The following is a 27629-nucleotide window of genomic DNA, read 5'->3' on the forward strand; positions in this document are numbered from 1 at the left end:
TCTAAATGATGGGCATTTTAGCTCAGTATCCACTAAGGCTATCCATCCAGGCCTCCATCCAGGCCTCGGGAGCTAGAATGTAAATCTCTCAGTGAGTCTGTGAAATGAGAAAATGAGCATCTCATAAGGCGAGAAGTGCCTCATGTGCTTAGCAAGTCAGACTGTTGACATGGTGATGGGCCTCCTTCACTCCTACTCCTACACATAGTTGATTTCTTCCTTGTTCTCTCCCAAAATACTCAGGAACTCACACTGGACTCTCCAGCCATGTTTGGGAGCTTAGGAAAGGGCTTACTCTTACAGTGGGCTTGTATTTGGAGGTAACTGCATCTCCTCCAAAAGAAAAGGAGGCTGTGAATGCACAGTCTAGCCTGCCTTCCCCCAAGGTGGGCCTCTCCACTATTATCTTTGGGGCAGTTTTTCTCCCTCAACTTTCACACATACACACACACAAGCACATATACACACATACACACACACAAGCACACACACTCCTTCACCCACACTGTTCTAACCCAAGGAACCAAGTAAAAATATTTAGAACTGAATGTGAAATAAACTCTGCTTGATATTGTCATGTTCCATTTTTCACGTCACCTGGCTGGCAGGGAAGGCCTATGGGACTGCACACCTCTCCAGAATGATGCAGTAGATCAGAAAAATCACCACAACTTCAATATTCCATACAGCTCTTGCAAAAATGGTTTTAAGGGATCTGCAATATTCAGAAAACCACCTCCAGTCCTCTCCTCCATTCTGCAGCAGAGAAGCCATCTAAGATGACATATTACTTTGAAGGAATACCCCATTTTGCTCCCCATGCACCTGAATTACAAGTCAATGGAACCCCAGGCCACTGTGGGTTAGTTAGCGTCATTTCCTAAAGTCCTCCAGGTTACGAAGAGATGATGGGATCAGCTTGTTAAAGATCGGATGGGCCCAAGGGCATGCACTTGTGATTTGCTTTTGAATGTTGCTGGGGAGAGATGGGGAGATATGGAGTGTGATAAGGATTTCCTGAAGGAAGAAATTTTCGAACAAAATTGCATCTCATATGTTAACACAGCTCATTCCATCTGTGCTGCCAACCTTGCCTTGCAGAAGGGCAGGTTAATTCAGCCAGCAAGGCAGTTTCCCCCAAGGTGCGGCCTTATTTGGAGTTGGGAGCTGCCCTTTGAAGGAGAGAAGCCTGTGTTTCTCTCCATGGCACTGCCCCCCACACCTATGGTAATCCTGTCCCAATAACCCTGCTGAGCAGGGTCAGTCCTGCCTCTACATTAGAAGCCTGGCTTTTGAACTGCACTGGAGGAGAGCTCAGATAAAAAGCGTGAAAGCAAATGAGTGAGGCCCAGATGCAAATCCGATCCTGGGGTCAGCTTCCATGTAGGGACTCAGGTTCTCTCCAACTATAAGGGAAATGTAGGCTGGATCACTTCTAAAATGGAAGCTGGGTTGTAATGCCTGACTCCTGTAGGGTACTTTCAGTTCCAGAGACAAGTTTCTGTGTGTCTTCAGTGGATGGTAGACAAGCTTCTTGCTGGGCTTCCCAACTGGGGAGCTGCCATGACCATTTAAGCCTCAGTATTCATGCATTTTTCATCCTACAAATCTTTATTGACTTTGGATGGAAACAGGGAGACCAATGAGGATATTAGAGCCATGGTCTAAGCAAGAGACAATGAGTTCTGAACCAGGGGAATGGCAGGAAAAATGAATTTAAGACAGGCTTGGAGACAAAAATCAGCAAGACTCAATGATTGATTAGCTGTCAGGAGTAAGAAAGGATTCTAAGAAGGCTCTTGTGTGAGTGTCTAACTGAATGAGGGTGCTGCCAACCAGAGCTAGGTATCCAGGAGCAAGGGTACATCTAAGGGACAGCGATGGCAGTTGCCTGTGGTATACCCTGGTATGGACACCACATTCTAGCCTGATTCTTGACCCTCCCAAAGATCAGCCTCCACCCTGCTGATCCATTACTACAGCACATTTCACCCTGATGTTCTGCTTCTGCTTGGTCAGGGCACCTGCTTTGGTCCCTCTGCCTGGTTCCTTCTCATCCATAAGCCTTCACTCACATTCTCCTCCCACTAGGATGGTCTTTCTCCCCTTCAACTCTCTAAACCCTTCCCTCCAGTCAGCATTTGCCTGCCCTCTATGCATACCAGGAGTCAGTCTGTGGAGCTACCTTGGTAGTTTGAGTTCTGGAGTCTCCTCTGTGATGCTGTAGTCGTGCATTAACCTAGCCACGGATATCTCCTCAGAGGGTCATCATGGAAATCTGGACATTGCCCACCTGCTTCCTCCTCCTGCAGTCTAGACCCCATTAGGAACAATGAGGGAATCTGGTTTACTGGGGAGCTGGACAGTAGCTGGTGTCAAGCCTGCTGTCAGGAGGTACCTGAGTAGATGCAGAAGCACTTGAAATGCCTCTTTGGGCCTAGGGAAGCATTGGATGTCAGGCATATTGCTTCATGGATTTATGCATGGAGACACTGCCATTCTGCTTTGTACAAAAAAAATGGAGGTCCCCTGAACCTCTGTGTCCCCTTTAGCTTGTGGGGCCAGATGTAACTCAAGTGGCCCCCACCTTCCTTTGCTCTACATGAAGCCAGGCTTCCTAGAGAAGCAGGACCAGCTGCTTATCACTTCCTCTGAATTCATAGCTCCACATGAAGGACCCTGCCATCTAGGTACCAGGCTTTCCAGAGGTGCGTGTCACAGAACTATCTTGAGTATGAGATGAGAGTGCAGCCCTCAGTGAGACCTCTTGGCCAAATTAAATTTGACATTAACAACAGCCCAAGAAAAGGTCCACTTTGATGGCCCTACATCACTACATATTACAGAAACTAGAAAAGTAGTCGGTGGTGCATATGCCCTTGGTGGTGCGAGGACAGGAACCTTGGTGGTTCCTCATAGGGACCACAGGGCTCCTGGCTGCTGGCCAGTACCTCCTGCACATGATGTCTGGGTCAGCTGTGTTGTGTGGAGTGAAGAACGCTGAGGGCAGGTCCTGTTGAACAAAAGACCGTAGAGTAAGAGCATGCTGCAAAAATCACGTGGTTCACGTGTCAGAGCAGTGCGCATGACCAGACCCTAAGTTGTTCTCAGGATTTATATACATGTGAGCCCAGGAGACTTTGGTAGAGGGCTCATTCATCATTCACTCCTGCACAAATTTATTAATTCAACAAATATCTGTTGAGTATTCAGATGCTGTGCCAACTCTTAAAATAATGTAGAGATTAAAAGATCATGTAGTTTTAGTGTTGTATTACACAGTAGGGCAACTATAGTAATAATACCATATTGTATATTTCAAAATAGCTAGAAGAAAGGAGTTTGAATGTTCTCACCCCAAAGAAGTGATAAATATTTGAATGGTAGATTTGCTAATTATCCTGAATTGATTATTACCCAAGGTATACATGTATCTAAATATTGCATTGTATCCCATAAATATGTACAATTGTTATGTGTCAATTTAAATTTTTTAACATAAAAAAATTCAATCTTCTGGAGAAGACAGACATGTTAAGAAAATTATATAATTTTTTTAGGAGCTATAAAAGTTCATGGTTTTCTAGTGCACCTTGAAGCTCAACAGAACTTGTTCTCACTAATAACCACCATCAGAGGTTTTCACACCCTCATAATAGCCCAACTACAGGAAGCCGTGATGGGTTTCTTTAAGACACTGCTAAAGAGCTGGAGCTTCCTAGCATGACAGTGTCAGTCTCCTAGTCATAGCCAGTGCCTCCATTCGCAGAGAGATGAAGTGGGCCTTTCACTTTAAGGAAAATAGGTGAACACCTGTTGGAAGTCTGATTAGATCCCCAATCATACAACAGTGAAGGGCTGCACACACTGAGTTATGGATGCTGACAGTGAGCAGTGGGCTTCTTTCTTATGCTTATTTCTTGCAGGTCATTTAAGCAACTACAATACAACATGGCCCACTATGTTGGGGAGGAGGTTTTTGCCTGCAGTGACAAAAACATACCAAGCTGGAAAGCAACTAGGTATCCATGGCTCTTACTCAGGATCCTGGCCAACCACCCAGATGAAGCAAAACCTAGTTTCCTTCACCTGGCAATCCAAGTTTCTGATTCCAGGGCCTTGGAGGAACTCCTATTTTCTAGGATTCTAGAAGTGAAATGATAGTTTTATTGTGGGATCAATAGTGTGTGAGCTCCTGAAAGGACATCAAAAAGTCCTCTGTGCCTATGCTTAAGGTATATGGATAGAGAAATGGGAATTTTCACTGCTGATGACACTCACTGGTATGGATTATCAGTCGGGGTAAGACAGGTTATGCTGTAGTAACAACTGACTGCAAACTTTCACTGTCTTAAAATAACAAAGGTTTATTTATCATTCTTACCACATGTCCTTGGACTGGCTGTGGCTCTGCGCCATGTTAGCTCCCCACTAGGATCCAGGAAAATGGAACAGCTTTGATCTAAAACATTGTTGATTTCCTGGTAGATGGAAAAGATGCATAGTGAACCACAGATGGGCTCTTAAGGCTTCTGCTCTGATATGACACATGTCACGTGCACACATATTTCATCCATCAGAGCAAGCCTCATGGCCAAGCTGATATCAGTGGGTCAGAGATTTGTGTTGTGAATAGAATACATTCTACCACCACAAAGTCCTGGCAGTCCATACGGCACTTGTCAAGAGGGCCTCCCTCGCTTCCCCTGAGATTCTACATCACTGAACTCCTCCACCCACCAAGCTTCTTTCTTCAGAAAATAAAAGACTTTCATTGCATCCCCCAAGGTAGAGCCACTTCTGTTGGGTTCATTGCTGCATTCTAATGGCAGTGCCTGGCATAACTTAGATATTACATAAACGTCTATTCGCATAATATGGAGTTGATATTGCCAATTGTGAGAATATCTTACAGAGTGAGGCCTGTGTCCTTGATTATACTGGATCCTCTCCCTGAGATTCCCCACTTATCTCTGCCCTTTCTCATGCCCAGAGGTGGACCCTGAGGAGGCACAACTGGTGGCCCCATGTCAGTCACTCTTGCCATAGGCTCCCTGAAGTGCTAAGGACCCTCTGGCCTCACCAAGGCCATCCAGAGAAGAATGCAAATTCATCAACTAAGAAGTTCAGACAGTAACTGTCATCCCTAGGCCCCATTTGGGCTTTTGTACCACAGTGTGCCCTGAAATCTGCCTCATTCATTGTGTCCGTATCTATTTTCTGGCTCAGAGTGGCTTCCCCACCCTGCTAGGGCCCAGGGACATCAAATCAGATCTCATCCCTGGTTTCAATCCCCCAGCACTCAAGCTGCAGCTGCTGTATACAAGACCAGAGTGAATCCTCAGCAGCCTGGGGGCCCCAGGGACCTTCGCGGAGGATTCCAAAGGAGCATCTTAAATACACCCTGATGTGTAGACAGTGCTGTATCATCACTGCAGGTGATGCATTCTGTTTACCCACTGCCTTCCCAAGGGATCCCTGGGGAGAATAGAGACAGAAAAACCTTGGAGAAAGTAAATCTTCTCAGTTTGTTTAAGTGTACCAAAAAATGAAATACAATCTGTTAAGTTTGTGGAAGTCTGCACCATCTGGTTAAATGCAGCTTGATGGTTTCTGGCAGGCAACATCTGCGGGTTAGGGAAAGTGTCCTGCCGTGCCCCCTCAGCAGGGAAGACAAAAGAGCCCCACATTATGGCTTTGCCAAGGCATATGTCCTCAATGTGCCCCTCTGTCAGAGCAGTGGCCTGTGTAGGGAGGTGGAGTCCCATGTGACTAGGCTGTGCTTCGCAGGTCATATGATTGGCCCCCTAAACACTACTGTGTGGTAGAAAGAACACTAACTGGGTATCTGAGAGCTGGGCCTGCTTCTAGCTAGCTGTGACTGTGTGATTTTGGTCCAGTTGTTTCCCCTCTCTGGGCCTCAGTTTCTATGTTTGCAAAATGAGCAGAAGGTTACAAGATCTCCCTCCAGGTCCACTGAGGAGGTGCAATGGGGAGCATGGGCTTTGGAGCTGGGAAGTCCTGGTGATGGGTCCACTCACTAGCTGGTTGGCATCCTGGGCTCACTCTGCCTAGGGCTCTTTATCTGTAACCCGGAATCTTAACGATATTCACCTCACAGATGAGTAACTAAAAAGCATGTGTAAGGCTCTTAATTCAGGCCTGGCACCCATTCTGTGCCCAGTAAGAGTTCATAGGAAAACAATAAAGTTCTGTAACTATAAAAAAAAAGGTTATATAGGCCGGGCATGGTGGCTCATGCCTGTAATCCCAGCACTTTGGGAGGCTGAGGCGGGCAGATCACCTGAGGTGGGCAGATCACCTGAGGTCAGGAGTTCAAGACCAGTCTGGCCAACATGGTGAAACCCCATCTCTTCTAAAAATACAAAAATTAGCCAGACATAGTGGTGCATGCCTGTAATCCCAGCTACTCAGGACGCTGAGGCAGGAGAATCTCTTCAACCCAGGAGGCAGAGGTTGCAGTGAGCCAAGATCGCGCCACTGTACTCTAGCCTGGGCGAGAGCAAGAGTCCGTCTCAAAAATAAAATAAAATAATAAAATAAAATAAATAAGGTTATATAAATATTGGATATATCTATAGAACAACCCTGACCAGCACTGGGGTTATTTTGTAACCAATTTTGTCTCCCAACCTTCCCTTGATGTCATCCCCCAACACCCCATGCATGGTCCTCTCTGCTATGTACCTCTCTATATATATCCAAACCTGTTTGGAGGGAAATTCACAATCAATTTCTTCACTAGTGTAAGGTATTAATTGAAGTGTGAATTCTATAGGAACAGCAACATCCTTAGCCATAAAAAGGACCCTCTGGTGGTAGAGTTTCAAGCCCTGCTAAACCCCACCCTGCTTCCCCTTGTGGAGGCCTTGGTGCTCCACATGGTAGCAAAGCTGGCCTCTGCAGCCACCACACACACATCTCTGCACCGGGCCCTGCTAGATCATATTGGTCCCATTGGCTTGAGCTAGAAGTCAGAAGCCCTGAGTGCTCAGCCTGCATCTCTCTGGCCGTCCCAGGTTTTAGGCACCGACATGCTCTGTGTGTACCTCTGTCACCATCTGTCTTCACACTGGACAAGTTTTGGTATCAGACCCAACTTAATAGGTCAAAGAAGCTATTGCCATGTTGTGTTATTCCAGGGGTACTAGGAAAATGCACTTTCCCCAAAAAACCATGTATCTCCTACTTCCAAACCACTCACAAATCTCTCTCTGCTACCACCTTGATAGATGTCTTTCTTAGAAATATCTGTGGAGGGTGGTATTAAAGGACAGCAAGGATTTTATTGGCCATTAAAACATTTGTGTAAATTAGTTTATCACATAAGTAACATGGATATCAATTAAGGAGTTAGCAGCAGGGGATGAGAACAGGTAAGTGTGACGAGAGGTGTGGGGCGTGGACAAGGGGCTGGATGGACCCATCTAAGCATTGGGTGAATTTCCAGGAACATCTCATGAGAGCACTGAGTGGCAATTATAAATATTAACTGAGTGCCTACTATGTGTCAGGTGCAGTAACAGGCAAAATCTCTAGGAAATACTCATGTAAATGATGCCGTCAACTCTGCCCACACTTCCCTTTGATACATAAAAGCTACAGCATGAGCATGAATTGGGATATTTTAATATCTACCTTCACAGACACCACAATTCCAGAAGCCTCTCCCAGAGTGAACCTGTCATGGTGAGAAGCAGGGCATCCTGGTTCTAAGGATACATGCTCTTCACATAGCATAACCTTCTATTGCTAGCCAATGGATATAGACCTGATGATCTCCACAGATGGAGGGAAAACTGGCTGAGTTGAACATTTTCAAATAAGTAAACTGATTTCCAGCATGGCACCTTCCTTGAGGAATCTTCAAAGGGTCATTTTAATGGTAGGAGATTTTTTTTTTTTTTTTGTAGTGGCTGACTTTGGAACCCAAACCCTAGGTGAGATGAGGCTCTGAAATACAAAAGTCAAAAATCCCAAACCTGGGCAAATGGCAGGTAATACACACAACCAGTGTCCATTAAACCCATCAGAGTTTATGACTGACTGGTCAGTGCCATACGAGGAAAGAGCCCCCATACCCCTGCCCACCCAACTCAGGTCACACTTTAGACTCCCTGACTCTTATTATTTGAAAATGACTGCAAGTTCCTGGCCCTCCTTGCCTTAGTGCTTGAGCCCTGTCTGTGTATGGAACAGAAGGATGGAAAGAATTCTGTATTTGAGCCTCGGTGGAGAGTCAGCGGAGGCCCCAGACCTACCCAGCAGGACAATCCAGTCTTCTCTGGCAGGCCAGTTGTCGCCTCTCACCTCAGTGCCCCCCTCCACAAAGTTGGTGATTCTTCTAAAATAAACCTGCCCCCACTCCTGCTGCCTCAGATGAAGTCTTCGTGCCTTAGCCTGAGTACTATTATAGTAGCAGCAGAAATAATAATAATGACAATGATAACATGGTAGCTAACACTGAGTGAACCTTCACCATGCAGTGAGCATGCTACTGCAAGCTCTAATGCATTATCTCATTCAGCCCTCACCACTCACTGGAAAGAGGAAACAGAGTCACAAAGGTCAACTGATTTGCTCATAGTCACAAAGCTAGCAAATTTTGCTGCCAGGTGTCAAATTCAAGTTCTGCTGACTTCAAAATCTGTGTTCTCAATCACTGCATCATTTGGCCTCAACAAATATTTGTAAAAAAGTGTAATGAGTGGCTCATGCTCCTTCTTATGGGATCAGGATCTAGAACTTTCCCCAATCACAGCCCTGATCACATTTTGTCAACTTGCTGGCTCTGAACTGTGTCTGACTCACCTTCATGGAGCCAGCACCTAGCAGGGGTCTTGACACATGGTTAGTGCTCAGTAGATGGCTGGCAGGTTAACAGATGGATAGGTGTGTGAGTGAATCCATCCATCCAAATCAAATCCTGGCTTTCTCCAGGAACCCTCCCTGCTAGTAAGAGCCCCCAGGGTTTTTCCAACTTTCTAAATTCCTCCGACACTTTTTTCTTGCATCCTATCTTGGCACATGCAGCACTTTTGTCTGTAAGTTACTGATGCCTCCCCAAGAAAACCATACATAACTCGGGGGCTGGAATAGCATTTGTCACTTCTTTTCCTAAGTCACATAGCTCACGATTAGGCACAGACATCTCTGAGTAAGTACACTGAGTAGTTCATCTTGACCCAGGAGCAGAAAACAGATGAGGACACCGCATCATGACCTGTTATCCTTTCTTTCCTGACCCTCTGCAGGAGCCTCCTCTGGCATCATTGACCTCTTGCCATCCCCTAGCACTGCCACCAACTGGACTGCAGGACTGCTGGTGGACAGCAGTGAGATGATCTTCAAGTTCGACGGCAGGCAGGGCGCCAAAATCCCCGATGGGATTGTGCCCAAGAACCTGACTGATCAGTTCACCATCACCATGTGGATGAAACACGGCCCCAGCCCTGGTGTGAGAGCTGAGAAGGAAACCATCCTCTGCAACTCAGACAAAACCGGTGAGTCTCTAGCCCAGCCCTTCCACCCCTACCCCAGCAGCTGCCCATTTATCACAGGTGGTTGGACATGGACACAGCCAAGGAGGATGTGGAAGAAAAGCAGGAGCCTGAGAGGAACCCTGCCAATATATATTCTGGTCTCTGGTTTTCTGGCTGCTGATTTTCCAGGCTTGGCTTGACGTAGAGCAGGAGCAGAAAAGTGGGGAAAGTAGGGGTACAGACACAAAGGATGTAAAAGCTGGAATCAGTGCTTTTCAAACTAGATTCCTCAGAATGCTAGCATTCCCAGAAGTGTTTTGGGGCTGCTATAAGTGAGATGGGGGTGAGAGAGGAATCTTTATTCCTACTTCAAACAAAGAAGCTCCACCTTTACTGTATTAGATACAGTAAGATTTCCAAAAGCTATCTTTTGAATAAAGTACTGCTAATTTAGAATAGTAGTTTGAAAACCTCTGACATATATAGTAATGATAGCTACCATTCGATAGGCTTTTCAGCATGCTGAGCCTGTGCAAGAAGTTCACGGCTTGGTGGTTAAAAGTCCCCTAACACTGATTAGCTAGGTAACTTTGGCAAGTTGTTTAGCCTTTCTGTGTCTCACTTTACCTGTCTGTGAATGGGACGTTATAGTAGTATCTACCTCACAGGGTCCTTATGAGGATTGAATGACTTCATAATCATGAAGTGCTCAGAACAGTGCCTGGCACAAAGGAAGTATGATAATCTGTGTTAGCTATTACTATTCTAAACACAAGTCTCTATGATTATTTTATAAAAGCCTTATTGTTTTTGCCATTTTAAGGATAAAACATTCCTTAGAGGTTGACTAACTTGTCACAAGTAGTTATACAGTCAGTATCAGAACTAGAATGTCAGCTTAGATCCAACTAAATCCAAACCTATGCTCTTGTCACTACACCCACCCATCTCCACACACACATACAAAAACATCCCAAGATCTTATGCAAATGGTATAACTCTGCATTTAATTATAATTCTACAATTTCCCATTTCAAATACAACTTTTGCTAAAACACCCAAAATAAATAACAACCACAGCAGATGTAACAGTAAAAAGACAATATAGAAGAGCTGAAGCTCGGCCTCTGCTATTGGACAGCCAAAGTTTCCATCTCAGCTTGACCGCTTCTTAAGGCATGATCTTTGAGGAGTTGCTAACCTCTCTGAGCCTCATTTTCCCCATAGGTAAAATGGGGAAAATAAACATGAAATAAAGTATGAAATTACTTAGTAGCATCACATGCATAAATCAGTGTTCCGTTAATTTATTTGATGTTGTTATTATTATTACTTCCAGTTTTATTCCTCATTACACTGCTACAAGAACGCCACATTCTCTGTTTCAATTGATCTTTATAATAAATGTTAATATGTTTTCTGGATGCAGAAACTGAGAGGTGCCTGGCTTTCCCTATTTATATAGCAAGTCTATGTAGAAGTCAGTGCCAAGGACAGGTTTTTCTTTGGGACCTTCATGCAGGAAGGTGGAGGTTTGGGACGCAGTTCAGTAGCCTGTGCAGTGCCCTGTGAGGTATTCCCATCATAATCCAGGAGTCAGCATCCCAGTGAGACAACAGCCTAAGAATGTGCAGACAAATACAAAGCAGTGTGAGCTGGGATCAGTGGCCATGCACATATAGTCCTTTCTGAGCTATATTGAGTCCCCAGGGAGGTAAGTCAGACAGATACAAATGTTTCTGCTTACAAAAGAGGAAATTGGAATATGGAAGGCTGAGTGATTGGCCCAGGATAACACAGATGATTACCAAGAAAGACAGGATTGGACCTAGATCCTCTGACCCTGTGTCCCAGGCCCAAGCTATTGCACCAGTGGTCCTCATTGGCATATATTAGTGCACTTGTAAAAACGTGTAGATGCTAGAGCCCCACCCAGCTCAATAAGAATCTTGGAGGAGCCTAACGGGAAGCCATGGCTGAACTTGGCCTCAACTGTCATCACAGCAGTCCCCTGAGAAGGCATTCAGCACCCCCAAATTAGCAGCACCCCCAAATTAGCAGCACCCCAAGCAGCACCCAGTGTTCAGCTTGGGCCCTTGTGTGAAACAACACTCAAGATTGGCACAGAGAAAGTGGGAAGATATTTCTCTAACTTTTCTGACAGCAAGAAAAAAATCTATAAATACCCCATCCTAAATTAAAAAAAAAAAATCCAGAATAAATGAAAGCTTGATTATGGCTTTTTTACATCAAAAATTTTTTCAAGTTATAAAGCAATGTATGTCTATAGTGGAAACATGAAAAACACAGAAAAGCATAAAAGAGAACACACAAATTACCTAAAATCCTAACCGCTAAGGAGATATTTTCTGATAACATTTAGTACATTTCATTACAATGTTATTTTTGCTTCTGTGTATATGTAGAATGTCCTTAAACTTTTATAATATCTATGATACTATTATGTCATCAGTTACCTTTATATAACATTATCTCCACATCATTTCTCCATGTGATAAAATATTTCTTAAAATATGGATTATTTGGGAGTTTAAAACTCTGCCATGTAGATTTATCATACTTCATGTCACTGGCCCCCTTTCATTAGATATTTAGATTGTCTCCTTTTAAATGCAAACACAGCAATGCTGTAAAGAGTATTCTGGTATATACCTTTTGGACATTTCTTATTATTTCAGCCAGAAGTTGAATTACTGATTCAAATAATAGAAATGTTAGGAAAGGAAGCTTTTGCTGTAAATTGTCAAATTGCTCTTCATGAAGATTGCACTAAGTTTGTCTGGTGTACTAAGTAAAACTTACTAATGCTGTTCCATTATAAATTATTTTATAAATAGCTGGATAACAGAATTGACTAGTCAGCAAAGGCTAACTGCAAAAAAGAGAGAGGGGACCACTAACACCACTACCTCCACCAAGAAAAACATCTCAGTTGGTAACATTCTTTCCCCCACGGTTTTACCTCCTGTCATTGTCCAGCAGCCCCACGTGGGTCTGGAGGGTAGGCAAGCTCTACTTTGCGCAGAACACTCAGTAGCCAAGGATTCTTGCATCATCTGCTGCTGCCATTTTCAACCATAGAACAGAAAGTAAGGCTAGAGCTGAACACAGAAGGATTTTATTGGCCAGAATAGAAAGTAGCATGTTTGACTTCTAATACACATTCCATTTGCCACAACTTGGTCACATTGCCCCCACCTACCCATGGGGGAGGCTGTGAAATGAGTTTAAATGTGAACCTAGGAGCATAGGAAATAGGGTTAGGTGAACACATAGCCATGTGTCTACCTTGAGGTCATTGTGTGGGGCCCTGTGCCCCTCTAAGCCCACCTCTGTTGGGATTTACCTCTCCATTCCTCCCATGCACCTTCCAGTCACCTTCCATGATTCCTCCTCAGCCCCTGCCTTGTCGCAGTAATCAATCCCCTCCTACACACACATCAGCTCCTCTTGCTGGAATCTTCTTCCCCTGGCATGCAGCCCTTTTCTGTCTCTGAGTTTGAACTGAGAACAATGAATGATCAGTGGCTACGTACAGTGCTAGCCACTTCCCTACAGGGCTTTCTAAGAGAGAGGGGCCAACCTTGTTCAGCAATCACCAAGTGAGAGAGATGGAGGTGTCAGCCTGGTAGAGAGTGCTAGGATGGTCCCCCTGCCTGCTAGGAAAGGGATGGGGGTATTTTCACACTTACAGAGGTGCCCAGAAAACCACTCAGAAGGATTGAGGTTGTCGTCTGTAGAAAGGAAGTGAGAACCTTACTTTTGCTGCCAGTTGGCTGAGCTGCAAACACTCTTTAAGTCTGCTCCAGGCTGGTGTCAGAGCAGAGCCCAGGTGAGTCCTGGAAAGGCCCGACTCATGTCAAGTTTAGGGTACATGAAAGCTTGGCCCTGATTCTTGCCCAGGGTGTCTGAATGCAAGTGAATGACAGGGCTGCCACAATTATAGGGTGAGGAGAGAGGGGCCAGAGGGAGAGCAGTTTCCCTGGTACAATTTGGCAGAACACAGGTGTTTTTGTTATTGTGGGCCAAAGGGACATCCAGAAATGTGCAAGGCTAGCAACTAGATGGCTGCATGCCAGGAAGAGGGGTCCCAGTAGCAGGAGCTGATGCTGGAGGGGATTCCTGAGAGAAGGGAAAAGCTGAGGAGGAATATGGAAGATCAACTGGAAAGAGCATCTTTCGCATGAGGAATTTGCCGCAAGCACAAATGTCCCAGCCACCCAGAAAAGGAGTGTGTCACTTACCATATCAATTCCTATGTAAAGATTTATAGCAGGGCCATCCTTACAGAGGGTGGGGAGGTGAAGATGGCAATTTGGAGACCTCTGCAGAGCCGTTGGAAAATGAAAAACTCTATTTTTTTAAAGAGACTTTATAATTCTTTTCCTCTCATCCATATTCCCCTACCTCTGACCATGTTTAGAGCTAGGAGGAGGTTGGAGGATGAGGACGTGGAACAAGAAGAATAAAAGATCTCACCCCGTTCTTTCCCTGTTGTGGGCCACCAAGCCACGGGTAAAGAATGAGTGGAGAAGAGGAACATCTGTTTTAACTGGATGAGAGACTGATGTTTGATTTGGATTAAACCCTTCAAGACTATTCTAATTCATGAAAGTGAGCAGAAGGCTTTAGGATCTACCTGAGACGTGGACAGAGAGAAGGGAAGAAAGATTCAACAAAGAATTCCTAAGGACAGGAAAAGGAATAAAATGGATTCCTGAGCAAATCGCATCACCAACACAGTGAATAAATCAGGTACCCTGGCATATGAGTTGACTCTACGAATTCAGAGAAAGGGAGTAGAAGGAGGAAGAAACTTCCCAGGCTAGAAGCTGCTGTGGTAGAGTGAGGTTTGCCCATCCATTCTTCTTGTTCCACCTCCTTAGCCCCAACCTCTCCTAACTCCAAATAAAACTAAAGGCAAAAATTCTTCCTTTCTATGTTTCCTAAGAGTTATCAACAGAAGCCACAGAAAAGTCAGGTATACAGTGATGAGAGGGACAAGAAATGTTTAGTAAAATCCCCATAAGCAGTCCCGGGTGTTTTGCCAATCCAGAGGCTAAAAATGGTCCCCCAGATGTTGGCCGAGGCCAGCCCTGCCACAGTAAGACCCTGACCATTCTCCTTCCTGCCATCCTCTGGTTATGTTCTCAAGAATGGTAATGCTTTCCTGAAAGCACTACTTGGTTGTGTTGCCCTGGTCATGAGGCAGTGTGATAGTCCTTCTAATAAGTAACAGTTATGGAGCATTTGTTCTGGGCAGATGCATTCCACACATTTCCTCATTGTATCAATTAAGAGGCTTTCAGCTACAAGGAATGGAAAGTCCAGACCAAACTGATATCAGATAACCAAAAAATCAAACTAATACAGAGAATGTGGGTATCTTGTAACTGAAAACATCCAGAGCTATGAAGGCTCATGAAGTCATCATCAAGGTAAAGTGTATCTAAAGCCTGGCTCCTTTTCTCTGCAATTTCTCAGATCTGTGCCTGTAAGTGTATCCATTTTACATTAGCAAATATGGCTGCACAGCTCCAAGCCTCCCAGTGGTATAATAAAACTTCCAGCGGGAAGGAAAGTATCTCTTCTGTTTGCTTTCTGCTAAAAAAGCAGTTCTCTCCCAGAACTGCTGAGAAAAGTGCTCATATCACTGGCTTGAACTGAGCCACTTGCCAACCCCTGACAGAAGCTTTGAAGGCAGGAGAATGGCCTGCACTAGGAACATGGTCATGGATCCTGAACAAGTCATGTGCTGGGGGATTCTCATGAGCCTGTTTGGCCAGGAGCAATCAGAGCCCATCCTAGAAATGTAATTGGTATTGATTCCTCCCACCTAAACTTTATAGGCATGGTATATACAGGATGTACAGGAATTGGTAGCAGTATTCGATTCTTGGGATACATTAGATAATCCAGCTTCAATGTCATGATATAGTTAAGGAAACTGAAGCTCTGAGAGGTGAAATGATTCTCTCAACATCACCCAAGATACAACTCCACCCAAAGTCTATCTGAATCCAGGGCCCATGCTCTTTCCACTACACATGGGCACCTGCTCATCCAACCAACATTATGGAGCACATGCCTCCTGGTAGATTTCTGGTGTGTTCGATAATGTAATAAGGTTCAAGTTCTCTAAGAATTGGTCAAAGAACATTTCCTCTTCTTCCAGGATCCATGACGTGAAATTTTCTAAGCAGGAAAGGAAGTTTCTACATTAGAGGAAAACTTCCCATTAATTGCCTGTGTATGGGGAGGAGATGTTGGAGTCACAAAACTATCTCTAATCCTGGAAAATCAACCTCTCCCCTCCTCCCAGCAGCTAAAAGTGAGGCAGCTCTGCTTCATATAGATTAGGTAGACAGAGAAGATGTGGTCACTGTTGTCACTGCTATCTGATGAAATAAAATAAAAACCCAGAACTCTAGAAGAAACCAGTATGTTAAAGGAGCACAGAGTGACTGATGTGATTGGCATATAGCTCCCTAAACCCTCCAGAAGCATCTGTAACCAACAAACAGGGAGCTTGTTAACCTAAGTAATTTGTACCCTGGGTCTGATGCAGTATCTGAGTACAAGTTAGGTGGGTATTTAAAGTCCAGATGTCTTCTCAGCAAGAGTTTGGCTGTGGGTTTTCCTGAGTCTTCCTCTTCCACTTCGGAAGAGCTCTATCATGTGCGTTATAGAACTATCATCAGAGCCAGTTGTAAATGAGAAGACTGGAGTGCCCATGCCTTTGTCCTCTGTGCTGTGCTAAGTGAGTGAGCAGGAAGACTCCTCTGGTGGAGGCTGACACAGGGGTTCTCTCACTCTTCAAACCTTCTTTCTGCTTTTCAGAAATGAACCGGCATCACTATGCCCTGTATGTGCACAACTGCCGCCTCGTCTTTCTCTTGCGGAAGGACTTCGACCAGGCTGACACCTTTCGCCCCGCGGAGTTCCACTGGAAGCTGGATCAGGTATGGTGCTCACCTCACACCTGCTGCTACTCATGCCTCTGCGGGGGTGGCCAGTCCAATCCAATGGTGATGGCAGTGGGGAGGCACTGCAAGGTCCTGACCACTTGCTGAATTTTGGAAAAATCAGCTTAGGGAGACACACAGCATCTTAAAGTCAGGAAGGAAACTGCCTCCTTATAGCCAGGTGAAGGTGGAAAGGGATACGCTTCCCAGCTGGGATGCTGCTGGGTCACTGGACCTGTCATGTGCAGTTTGTCCATTTGCTCCACATCGAGCTTGTGGAAGCCAGTTCTCCTGATCCCCAGGCCCAGTTATGATCTCTTTTAGCACATCTTTAAATCACAAATGCTCCATGTCTTCCCTTGGTGCTCTACTACCTCCTTTGGGTGACACAAGGTTGAGGACAGGGACTTGAGGGCTTTGAAGTAAGCAGTGACACAGAGCACCTTAGGCAGTACATGCTCTTTTCTGAAGTGGAAAAATTTGTGACTCACTCCAGAGCCTCATGACTTTTGATCACAAGAGCCACTGCATCATACTTTCAATGACAAAGCAAGTGTCTGGTGTGACTCCAAAGCTTTGAAGTATGTTTCTGAGGACTGTGGAGCATTAACGGTGGAAGTAGTACTCACTTTTCTGGGTGGCTGTGCCATCAGGAAGCGTCTATGTAGCAAGACTAGAGTTGGCCTTTGCTTAAATTTGAAAGGGACCAGGCGCTAATTGTTAAAAAGTGTTTTAAATTATCAAGAGAAAGAATGCCAGCAGTCAGAAAATGGGATTAAGGAATATATGCTGCTTAATGAGGCAGAGGAAATGATGCCCTTTCTCTGACCCTTCCTCCCTGGGGCCCCAGGACCTCATTTTGTTTTTATTCTGCCCCTTCCATATGCTGGGCTAAGCACTTCTGGGACCCCCAGTCTTCTTTACTTCGTCCAAAGCCCACTGTGTGTACTACACTACCTGCCTCACCTTGCTGAGGGCTGACTGATTCATAATCCTTTCCCTTCTCCTTCCTTGTTACTATATCTCCACCCCCACCCTCTCTCTGTTCCATCCAAGTCTCCAGTCCTCCAGTAAGCTGATGTTAGAGTGTTACTAGGAAGTATTCCAGGAGGAATTCATTCACACTGAGATGGAAATGATTGCTGCCACCTTTCATCCTCATAGAAGTACACATGTATGTTCTCTAAAACAAAGATTCATTAACTCTAAGGAATCTCTCAATGGTGGAACTCCAGGCAATGTGACAAGATTAAGGATGCCAAGCTGATGGAAAAGTTGCTAGGGGAGCCCAGTGGCAACTGCCTAATCCACTCCCAGTAAATCCCATCCTGCTGTATGCTAATTCTAAAAATATGGCATCTTGATTAGTCTATGTTCCTCTGAGTTAGGAATTCTGAATCTGGCAGGAATTGTGAAATCCTGACATTGTTTATTTTATTTCTCAGCAACCTCTCAGCTATGTCCTAAAGTGCCATATGGCTTTTATGGGATGTTTTAAAATATATAATACAAATTGAAGTGAATTAAAATAAATTCCATATTGTGAGGGTTTTTAAAATAGGAACATTGCTATACTGGTTGAGATAATTATAGATATCCTGAGGCATTTTCTAAGATGGGATTGAGAGGCATTGATGCAGGCAAATGAAGTCATGGGCTTGGAAATTAAAAATAGGTGAGGAAGGAATTCTGGTTCTAAACATAAAGATATAGTGAATCTAGCAGGTTCTAACATCTGTTCCCAAAGTGGTGAATTTAAGGAGGGGCTGAGATTCACCAAACACATTCCAAACTACCCTGATCTCATTGACTACCGTTTATCAATGCCTGCTCTGTGCTAGGCAGGCTGCACGTGGGAAATTATTCTCATCTCTGCTACAGCCCTTCCTGGTGGCTAACGTGTGGCTAGAGACTGAGGTCCAGTAGCTTGCGCAAGGTCACACAGCAAACCGTGGGTAGGACCTGCCCTTTCCATTATGCCCGGCTGCTGCTTTGGTGTGCCGGCTAATTTGAAATTTTAAAAATTTGCATTTCTGAATTTACAAAAATTTTAGAGATCAGAATTATCACTGGAGTACAAAATGTTCATAGTCTTGATGAAATCCTCTAAAATGGTCACATCTTCATTTTGCTCAAGCTGTCCTATTCTTTGTCAGCTCAGGCTGCCATAACAAAATATCACAGGCTGAGTGGCTTAAACAATAGGAATTTATTTTCTCACAGTTAAAGGTGTTAGGAAGTACAAGATCAAGGTGCCAATTTGGTTCCTGTTAAGAGATCTCTTCCTGGCTTTTAGAGGGCCTCCTTCTCACCATGTCCTCACATGGCAGAGAGGGAGCACTCTTGTGTGTTTTCTTCTTATGAGGAACCAGCCCTATCGAAATAGTGGTCCACCCTTTTGACCTCATTTAACCTTAATTACCTACTAAAGGTCCTAGCTCCAAATATATTGGGGGTTAGGGTTTCAAAATATGAATTTGGGAGAGGCACAATTCAGTCCATAGCATTCCTCTACTAAAGAAATTAACATTTAAAAAGTTTAAAGACTGTCTGTTGATGATCAGAGCCCCAGCTCACCTGCACAGCTGCCCTCCCTCTGAAGGGAACCACAGTGAGTAGGGTGTAGGAAACCTCAACAGTTCCCATGCTAGCAATCCAGTGGTATATACTGACCAACCCAGAGACCCCTCTTTCTCCTTACTCAGCTCCCTGTGTAGACAGAACCTTGCCAGAAGTTTCTTGGGTGTAAATCACTTGATGCCCAGAATGTGCATACCTAGTAAGGTCACCTCCCCCAGGAAGCCATCCTGGGTCACCCCCATGGGTGGTTTGCCTCTCTTCTCTGCTCCCCAGTCTCCAGGCAGAACTCCATCCCCATTCCTACTGTTCTGTAGTTACTCATTTATCCTGCCTGTCTGCTCACTTTGCACTGAACTCCTGGAGGGCACGGCAGTGTCTTACTCATCTCCAGCTCTTCTGTGCATGTTATAGGCATGAGCACATGGTTGGTGCCTAGTAAATGTTTGCATAACAGTGAATGGATGTCAAGATTAAAAGAAGGGAGAGATGAAGTGAGGCAGGGGAAGAGGGAGGGAGAGAGGAAAGAGGAAAAATCCAGAGATCCTTGAAAACCTCCGGGTGATTAATTGATCTTTAGACTCATTTTATTGAGCATTTTAAAATGCTTAAATGTTGCCATTTTTTACTCTCCAGTGGATTTGTAACTGTTACAGAACTTTCTGGCCTTGGCCAGAAAGGACTCAAGCCAGTCTAATGTATTGTCTATATTTTAACTCCTGGCCTACCTTGGGAATTTCAGCATTTTATCTGTTCTAATGCCTGATGGGGACTCGCTTATTTCTTTATTCAGCAGTTTATTCTGAGCACAAACTGTGCTCTAGGCTCTGTGTGGGGTACCTGGGATTAGTAGCTAAAATAAGAGTCTCTGTTCTTTAGAAGTTTCCATGATAATGGGTCAAACAAACACATCAACAAACAGTTTACAATTCCATGTGATAGACACTGTGGGCTGGGGCCGGATGGGGGGAGTCCGTGGAAGCCCATGCAGGGGCACCTGGGGCTGAAAGCCTGGGAAGGCCTCTGGGAGGGAACATCTGCAAGGAATGTGGAGTTCTCTGTGGTGCAGGGCAGGGCAGCCTAGTGGCAGAGCAGTGAGCAGGAGGGCTGGGGTCAGGGCATGTGAGCTGTCAGTGTGGTGGGGCATAGGCACAGGCATGGGGCGGAAGGAGAAAGCTTTGACAGGTATTGGGACACCTTGTGGAGGAGCAGGTGGACATTAAACCCCAAGTGGCTTTTTATATCATATTATTGAGTTGGCGCTTTATCCCCAAAGGAATGGGCCATAATTGAAACATCTACTATTCAAGAGAAGACTGAGAATTTTAGAGATGGGCAAATATAGGGAATTCTAGTATGACATTCGTCAGATTTATCAAGTTTAAGCAAATATAACTCATGCGAGGCCATTGAATGGAGCAGGTGGCAGGGGCTATGTTAGAAGCTCCCCAGGAACCCCAGCCCTGGACAGACATGTTTGAACAGCGGCTCTTCATGGCACTGAAACCAGGCACAGTGGTTTTCACATAGCCCTTCAGGAGTGCTGCTGAGAGAGGCAGTACCACAGAGGCACTGTGTGCTTTCGTCAGCCCAGCCCCTCTGCCCCACACCTCAGCAGGCTCTGGCCAAGGTGGATGGACAGCCAGGTAAATCTATTACCAGGCAGCTCCAGGAGATGCCTGTGACAATCCAGGGCATCTCACTAAAGCCATCATAATGATGAGGAGAATGTCATTTTAATGGGATTTTCACTTATGATCCACTAATGCAAATCCCTGGAGCCTGCAGTGAGTCATGTGCAAACCCAGACAAAAGCAGAGGAGAGTGCCCAGCTGCCAGCACACACAGGATAGGTTGACTAACTTGCAGCCCCTCCTGGCTTTAATATCATTTGGATATGGTTGACTCAGTGTCACGATCTAATAATCTTCCCTTTGGACCTGGTATGGTGACTGCAGGGAAATCTGCTGATGTTTTACAGTATGTTCCACTTATGGGAAGACACAGCTTGAGTGACAGCCTCAATTGACCAGCAAGCGCACAGGTACCCCCAGCTCACATAAGGAAAAAAGTGCATCTCTGAAAAATTGCAACAAGCACAGGATGCAAATGTCGGATTCATTCAGTTGGCTGTTGCCCTCTCTGTGCCAGAAATTGTACTAGGCATCAGAGATCAAGAGAAGAACAACACAACTCCACCCTGGGGAAACTCAGCCCTGCTCAGTTTATACCCAGTTTACATATCCTTGGGAGCATCTATTGCAAGAATCCCAAACTCTAATTCTGGGTGGGAAGAAGCATCAAGATGAGTGACAATACCTGGCTGGGTGAATGTAAGATTCAGTGGAAAGTAAAATAAAGTAATAAAGGTTTAGCCACTACACACCTATAAACTATACAAGAATCTGGGCCTTGTGCTGCACTTCCAGTTGCTCAGAAGTTAGAAATCAGATTTCTATGTAAAATTTCTCAACTTTAATATGTGCTCATTTACAAAAACAGATCATCTGGCCAAACAAAATATTCTGCAGTCCACCTTTACTCTCTGGTCTCTGGTTTGAGATTACTGATTTAAAAAGCTACTATTTTGATACAAGAAAGCCACACAATAATGCGTCTGAGAAGTTTGGATCCTCTTAAGAGGATTCACCTTTGTGAATGTTTCCAATTCTCTCTGCCCCTGCCCTACCTCCCGTAGAGAATGCTAAACTCCCCGTATGAGGGGAGCTTCTCAGGTCCCCAGCAGCCCTTCACCACACCCAGAGGGTCCCTTCAACCCAGGTTCATGGTTTGGTGGTGGTATTCCTCCTTCTCATATAAATGAGCATAAGTCACAGCCCGAGTTCCCCAGAGCCAGGATTTGAGCACATTTGTCTTGGGCCAGAGCCTTTGCTTATCAAGTCCATTCTACTTGCATAGAATTCTAAAGCTCCTGGAAGGATCTAAAAGTGAACACATCCTTTATTCTTGGTGAGGAAAGTGTGTTAGAATGATGCAGAGTCAGTTTACTTGCATCTGCTCATTCGGTTTCACGGGGAGTCAAATAGGTTAGTTCAATCATTATTATAACCAAGTGCCAAGGAGTTAATTGGAGAATGGTCAGTGCAGTTCAGACCGGTCATCTTAATGAGCAAAATAATTGGGCATTGTCAGCACTCTAATCCTGCTGTTAAAGACTAGCTCTTGGCTTCATTGGGCATGTTTCTTCCAATGCAGCAGGCCACTCTGCTCGGCATCCCTGCCTGTGCCCTGCCCTCATTAAGACCATGTGTCCTTTAGGAACCAGTGTCCTAAACAGAGGGGGAAGGATGTCCAGAATGTCTTTTTTTTCTCTCTCTCTCTCTTTCAGGCAGAATTCCGAATGACTTTTTCTATGACATCAAATTGCAGGGTTGTTCTGGGTGAATAATATATGTATGTGTGTTTTGGGGGTAGGGAGACAGTCACAAATAGTGACTCACTTTGGATATGCAAAGTGAACCTAGTCTCTCTTTATTTCTCCATGATATATATGGCTTCCTGACAAGCCCCAGTCATATTCTAGTCCCTCTCCCTGACTGTTTCCATTTCAAAGAGAGCCTCAAGACATTTGGAGAGAGTTGGCTTCTGTAGCTTCATGGTGTTGGCAGAGAAGGGTCCTCAGACCCACATGGGACATCCTGGGCTTCTCAGGTCAGAGTTGTGTAATGGTTGGACTGTCCACTCTCTGGAAAGGTAGCTGCTGGCATGCATATCCCATTTGTTCTGCTTTCTTTTTGAGAGAGTGCCAGTGTGCTGGCACCCAGCACTGCACCCACTGCCTGAGCCATGCTCGTTCCATCTTAAAGCCCCTTTCCTGCAGCTTTTCATCATGCCCCGGATTCCTGCTGCATGGCTTCTTCTCATTACTCTCATGCCATGTCACCTTACCTGGCACCTCTGGGCTCTGTTAGGTGCCTGTGGCAGATGAAATAATGGTCCTCAAAGATGTCTACCTCTGAACCCCAGAAAGCTGTGAATATGTGGCATTACATGGCAAGACGGTGTTCGCATATGTGACTAAGTTAAGGGTCTTGAGATGGAGAGATGATTTTGGATTATTCTTATGGGCCCAATATAATAGTAAGTGTTCTTATAAGAGGGGAGGCAAGAGGGTAAGAGCCAGAAACAGAGATGTGAAGATGGAAGCAGAGGTCAGAATGATGTGAGACCATGATTCAAGGAATGCAGCAGCCTCTAGAAACTGGATAGGGAAGGAAACGGATCCTCCAGTACAGCCTTCAGAAGGGATGTGGCCCTGCTGACACCTCCATTTTAGTCCAGTGAAATTCATTTCAGACTTCTGACTTCCAAAACTATAAGATAATAAATCTATGGGGTTTTTTTTGTTTTTTTTTTTGTTGTTGTTTGTTTTTTTGAGACAGAGTCTTGCTTTGTTGCCCAGGCTGGAGTGCAGTGGTGTGATCTTGGCTCACTGCAAGCTCCGCCTCCCGGGCTCACGCAATTCTCCTGCCTCAGCCTCCTGAGTAGCTGGGACTACAGGCACCCGCTACCACGCCAGGCTAATTTTTTGTTTTTTGTTTGTTTGTTTGTTTTTAGTAGAGACAGGGTTTCACCGTGTTGGCCAGGATGGTCTCGATCTCCTGACCTTATGATCCACCTGCTTCGGCCTCCTAAAGTGCTGGGATTACAGGCATAAGCCACCATGCCTGGCCAAATCTGTGTTGTTTTAAGCCACAAAGTTTGTGGTAATTTGTTACAGCAGCAATAGGAAACTAATACCTCACTCGTGAGCCTTTGGGAGCCCTGGAGCTGCCTCAGGCTCATAAATCAATCCACCTCCCATCTCCCTACACCTTGCTGAGGTGACCCTGGGCCATCATTTCTGAAGAGGTGTGTAGGCTCTTCTGTACACCAGTGTATGATGTCTCTACCACAGGTCTCCACAGCCCTCCCCTTCCAGCTTGGGTACTAGGGAGGAAGGAGGAAGAGGCACTGCTTTTTAAAACCCCTATTCACTGCTTGCTCCTGGCTTTTCACCAGGCCTGCTTCCTTATAAGCCTCAGGACTAGGATCCCCATGGAGCAGATCTGGAGCTTTTCTTTTTCTCTAAGTCACATTTTTCTAATAGATGAAGGTGCCAAATCGCCTTACCTGCTACGAGAAGTGGAAAAGAAACCTTTTGTCTGAGTCCTCTGTGCTTGGTTCTGTAAGTAGTAAAGCAAATTCATGAAATCCTCTTTCTCTTGACAGTGCTTCACTTGGAAGCTTAAAGTTAACAAAGTTGATATGAGAATTAGATTCTCTAGACCATACCTGCCTTTCCCCTAAAGCAGCACAGAAACCCACTTTACCCAGCCAATCTGCTCTGCAGTGCACACCCTGCACTACTGGACCGTTCTGTTTTTCTCCTCAGGGCCTTTTCCAAGGCTGCAGGAGTCTGCTGGGCTCCGGCGAGCACAGTCCTGAACCATAGCAGTGTTATCACCCCTAGGAGCACCCCTCACCCAAAGGGGTGCAGAAGCAGTCAGTCCTGGAAGTTAGAAGCAATTCTGGGCAGCACCCTGCACTTTCTCAGGGGCCTCCGTGGAAAGAAGCCCCCACTACACGCAATGACAACCTTAACACCCTCTTGGATTGGCTTTTCCTCCTTCCTTAACTCATTCTCCTCACTTAATCTGTCCTCCTAACCTAGAATCACCTTCTAAATAAACTCTCTGCTGTAGCTCACCCTTGTAGTGCAGGTAGTTTCAGATCTATAGCAGGCAATGAACAAGTAGTGACTGCTATGATTATCAGCAAGTGAGAGACGTCTGCTGTGTTGCAGAGGCTGTACCATGACTAAAAGGAGGGAGTCACCAAGAGACCACAGTGAAGTGAATAAAGGGAAGGAAGGGAAGTTTAACAAAGTGCAGATCAGTGTTGCCCAATGTTGATGGAGCATATTGCATACCTAACTAATAGAAAAATCTGATAAGCAGATAATTCCATATGTGCCCTATTGTAGACATAGTCTCCACAAACACACTGATGGTTTCCATAGCTTATTTAACATTACATCCTGAGCCATTTCCTTGAAGAGCTGATTTCTCAAAGTTTTCTTGGGTTTTCATTATTACTTGGATTTTCTTTATTTTTCTTCTGAAGAGCCTATTCTAAAGAAGAATCCACACTCTCAGTGAAGAGAGCTACAGGGATGCCGTTCTTTTCCCTGCTGCCATCTCACCCACTTCCCCTGCTTTCTCATCCTGACTTGGAGTCTAAGGTTATATCACTGTTAAATCTCAACAAATCAAAGATGCTAATGATTCTACATTTCTCCCCTTTTTCTGGCAAGCGTGGATCCTGTCTGGTCTCTTTTTTCCTGAGGAGCACCTGCTCAGCAATTCCGTTTGCTTCTGTAAAATCATTATTTGTGTTTCAGGCTGTACATCTGCCCAGAGGCAATGAATGCATGTTTTCAGTAGACATCCCCTAATACATATTTAAAATCAGCGTTAAAAAGAAGGGAATAATATAAACATTAAAAAGAATATTGTTTTACAGTTAAAAAGAATGAAGTAATGTCAACACAATTATAAATGCTTAGTAAATCAAATAATCTATTCAATAATAAATGAAGATACTCAAGCCATGGAGTGGTCCTGATGGAAGCAGCAGGAGCTCAGTCACTGCACTGATTGTGTCGTACTTCTACCTTTCTTGTTTCCTTTGGGGATTGGTGCCAGTGGGAGGGAGGGAGGCGTCTCCTTGGCTTGGAACCCAAATGTTTGCTTTCATAATATGAACGATATTTTCTGTCACTTCCACGATATGAAAGGGCAAAAAATTGGTAAAATTGAATCCTAATATGTAATGGCCAATTCATTGCTAATCCTGCTTACTTGGGAGACATGATGCAAAGGCACTGGCCACTGCGAAGTCCGTGTGCAGTGAGAAGGGAACTTGGAACCAGCATTTTTTCAGTTCTTATTTATATCAAGCACTTTCTTTTAGTTTTAACAAAAATCATGCCATTTAGGCAAAATGCCCAGATTATGGATGAAGAGTGGAAGACATAGCAAGGTGCTTTCCACATCTCTCATCTGAGAAGTGGAAAAACCTTGTATATGACCTCAAAACATACATACTCCAAGAGGGTAAAAGGCACCAGTCTTAACTTGGGTGAATGTACAATCTTAGTGAATATGCACGAGGACAAGAATATACTCATATCCCTAAATGTTTAGAACCAGGCATGGATGTCCATCCAGAAACAGATTTCAAGTTCAGCTCATCAGGAATCATGTTTTAGCATCTTTTTTTTTTTTTTTTTTCCTGATATGGAGTCTCACCTGTGGTCCAGACTGGAGCGCAGTGGCGTGATCTAGGCTCACTGCAAGCTCCGCCTCCTGGGTTCACACCATTCTCCTGCCTTAGCCTCCCGAGTAGCTGGGACATACAGGTGCCTGCCACCATGCCCAGCTAATTTTTTTGTATTTTTGGTAGAGATGGGATTTCACTATGTTAGCCAGGGTGGTCTCGATCTCCTGACCTCGTGATCCACCCGCCTTGGCCTCCCAAAGTGCTGGGATTACAGGTGTGAGCCACCGTGCCCAGCCTGTTTTAGCATCTTTTGAAGCAAAGATCACCTCGCTCCTGAGGCAAGGTAATGAGAAGGCTGTTCATTCCATAAGACAAAAGAAGGCTGGAGCCAACTTCCCAGGGAAGACTACTCCTTTGAGGAAGTCTTAAAAAGCAATAACCCTGGAGGCCCAGCAGTGAGATTAATTTGCTCTACCATCCCTGCTTACTCCCAATCTCCTATGAGTCATTTGTTTCCATCCTTAATGTCTAAACATGCAAATATTGCTGCACTTACTACTCATTAGTTTAGCTAAAGGAAGTGCCCTTTAATTATACCTCTAAATAATGAACCTCCTTCATCACCTTGACAATCAGTGCACACTTAGAAGGAAACAAGGTCTCATTATGAAGCAGCTACTGCATCCCTTGGTTACTTAGAAGATAGGAGCTTTGAAGCAATAGAAGTGGCAGTCCAAAGACAAACGAGCCTTGTAATTGCACTAACTCCTTGTGGTTTTAGGTGCAAGAATAGTAAACGTTAACCAGAAACATATTACACGTGAGGGAAAAAAGGGAAACTAGCATTTTTGAGAGGCTATAGTGTTCCAATCCCTAAACTCTTGATATACATACATTAGGTCTAAACTACATAGTTACTTTTGAGGTTAAAACTTAACTCCATGTTATAAATACTGAAATTGAGGCTCTGAAAAATTAAGTCATTTACCAAAGGTGTTGGACCAAGCACCATGCTCCAAAGCTCCATGTTGTTTTCCATTATGTTCTTGTCTTGTTGAGAAGATTTAGATAGTTTGGCAGAACTGGGTATCCACCAAGTCTTCACTATATTTCTTCATTTGTCGATCTCAGCAGAAACTCACAGAAATAGTTTGCTACAGTGCAATCCCCAATGGCACTGGCAGACTGGAAAATACTATCTGTGAACATGTCTGCATGGTTCAGAAGAATAAAACACACTGTGTCATAGGCAGGGAAGTCATTCCCACTATCTGACTAG

The 27629-nt window shown here is 44.7% G+C and overlaps 1 protein-coding gene and 1 long non-coding RNA gene across 2 annotated transcripts in view; one reads left to right on the top strand and one right to left on the bottom strand.

Annotated features, from left to right (window-relative positions):
- Positions 1 to 27629, top strand: part of CLSTN2 (calsyntenin 2) — a 657664-nt gene that overhangs the window by 531669 nt on the left and 98366 nt on the right. The window contains exons 7-8 of the mRNA XM_031009411.3: positions 9276 to 9524; positions 16365 to 16486. Coding sequence (XP_030865271.3) covers positions 9276 to 9524; positions 16365 to 16486 — 371 coding nt within the window. The remainder of the gene's footprint in view (positions 1 to 9275; positions 9525 to 16364; positions 16487 to 27629) is intronic.
- On the bottom strand, positions 1998 to 27551 carry LOC129532648 (uncharacterized). The gene is made up of 3 exons (XR_008678469.2): positions 27339 to 27551; positions 4385 to 4481; positions 1998 to 3013 (listed from the first exon to the last, which is right to left on the bottom strand). It is a non-coding gene; the product is annotated as an uncharacterized lncRNA (long non-coding RNA).

Source organism: Gorilla gorilla, chromosome 2 (genome assembly GCF_029281585.2).
Source record: "Gorilla gorilla gorilla isolate KB3781 chromosome 2, NHGRI_mGorGor1-v2.1_pri, whole genome shotgun sequence".
Taxonomy (NCBI): domain Eukaryota; kingdom Metazoa; phylum Chordata; class Mammalia; order Primates; family Hominidae; genus Gorilla; species Gorilla gorilla.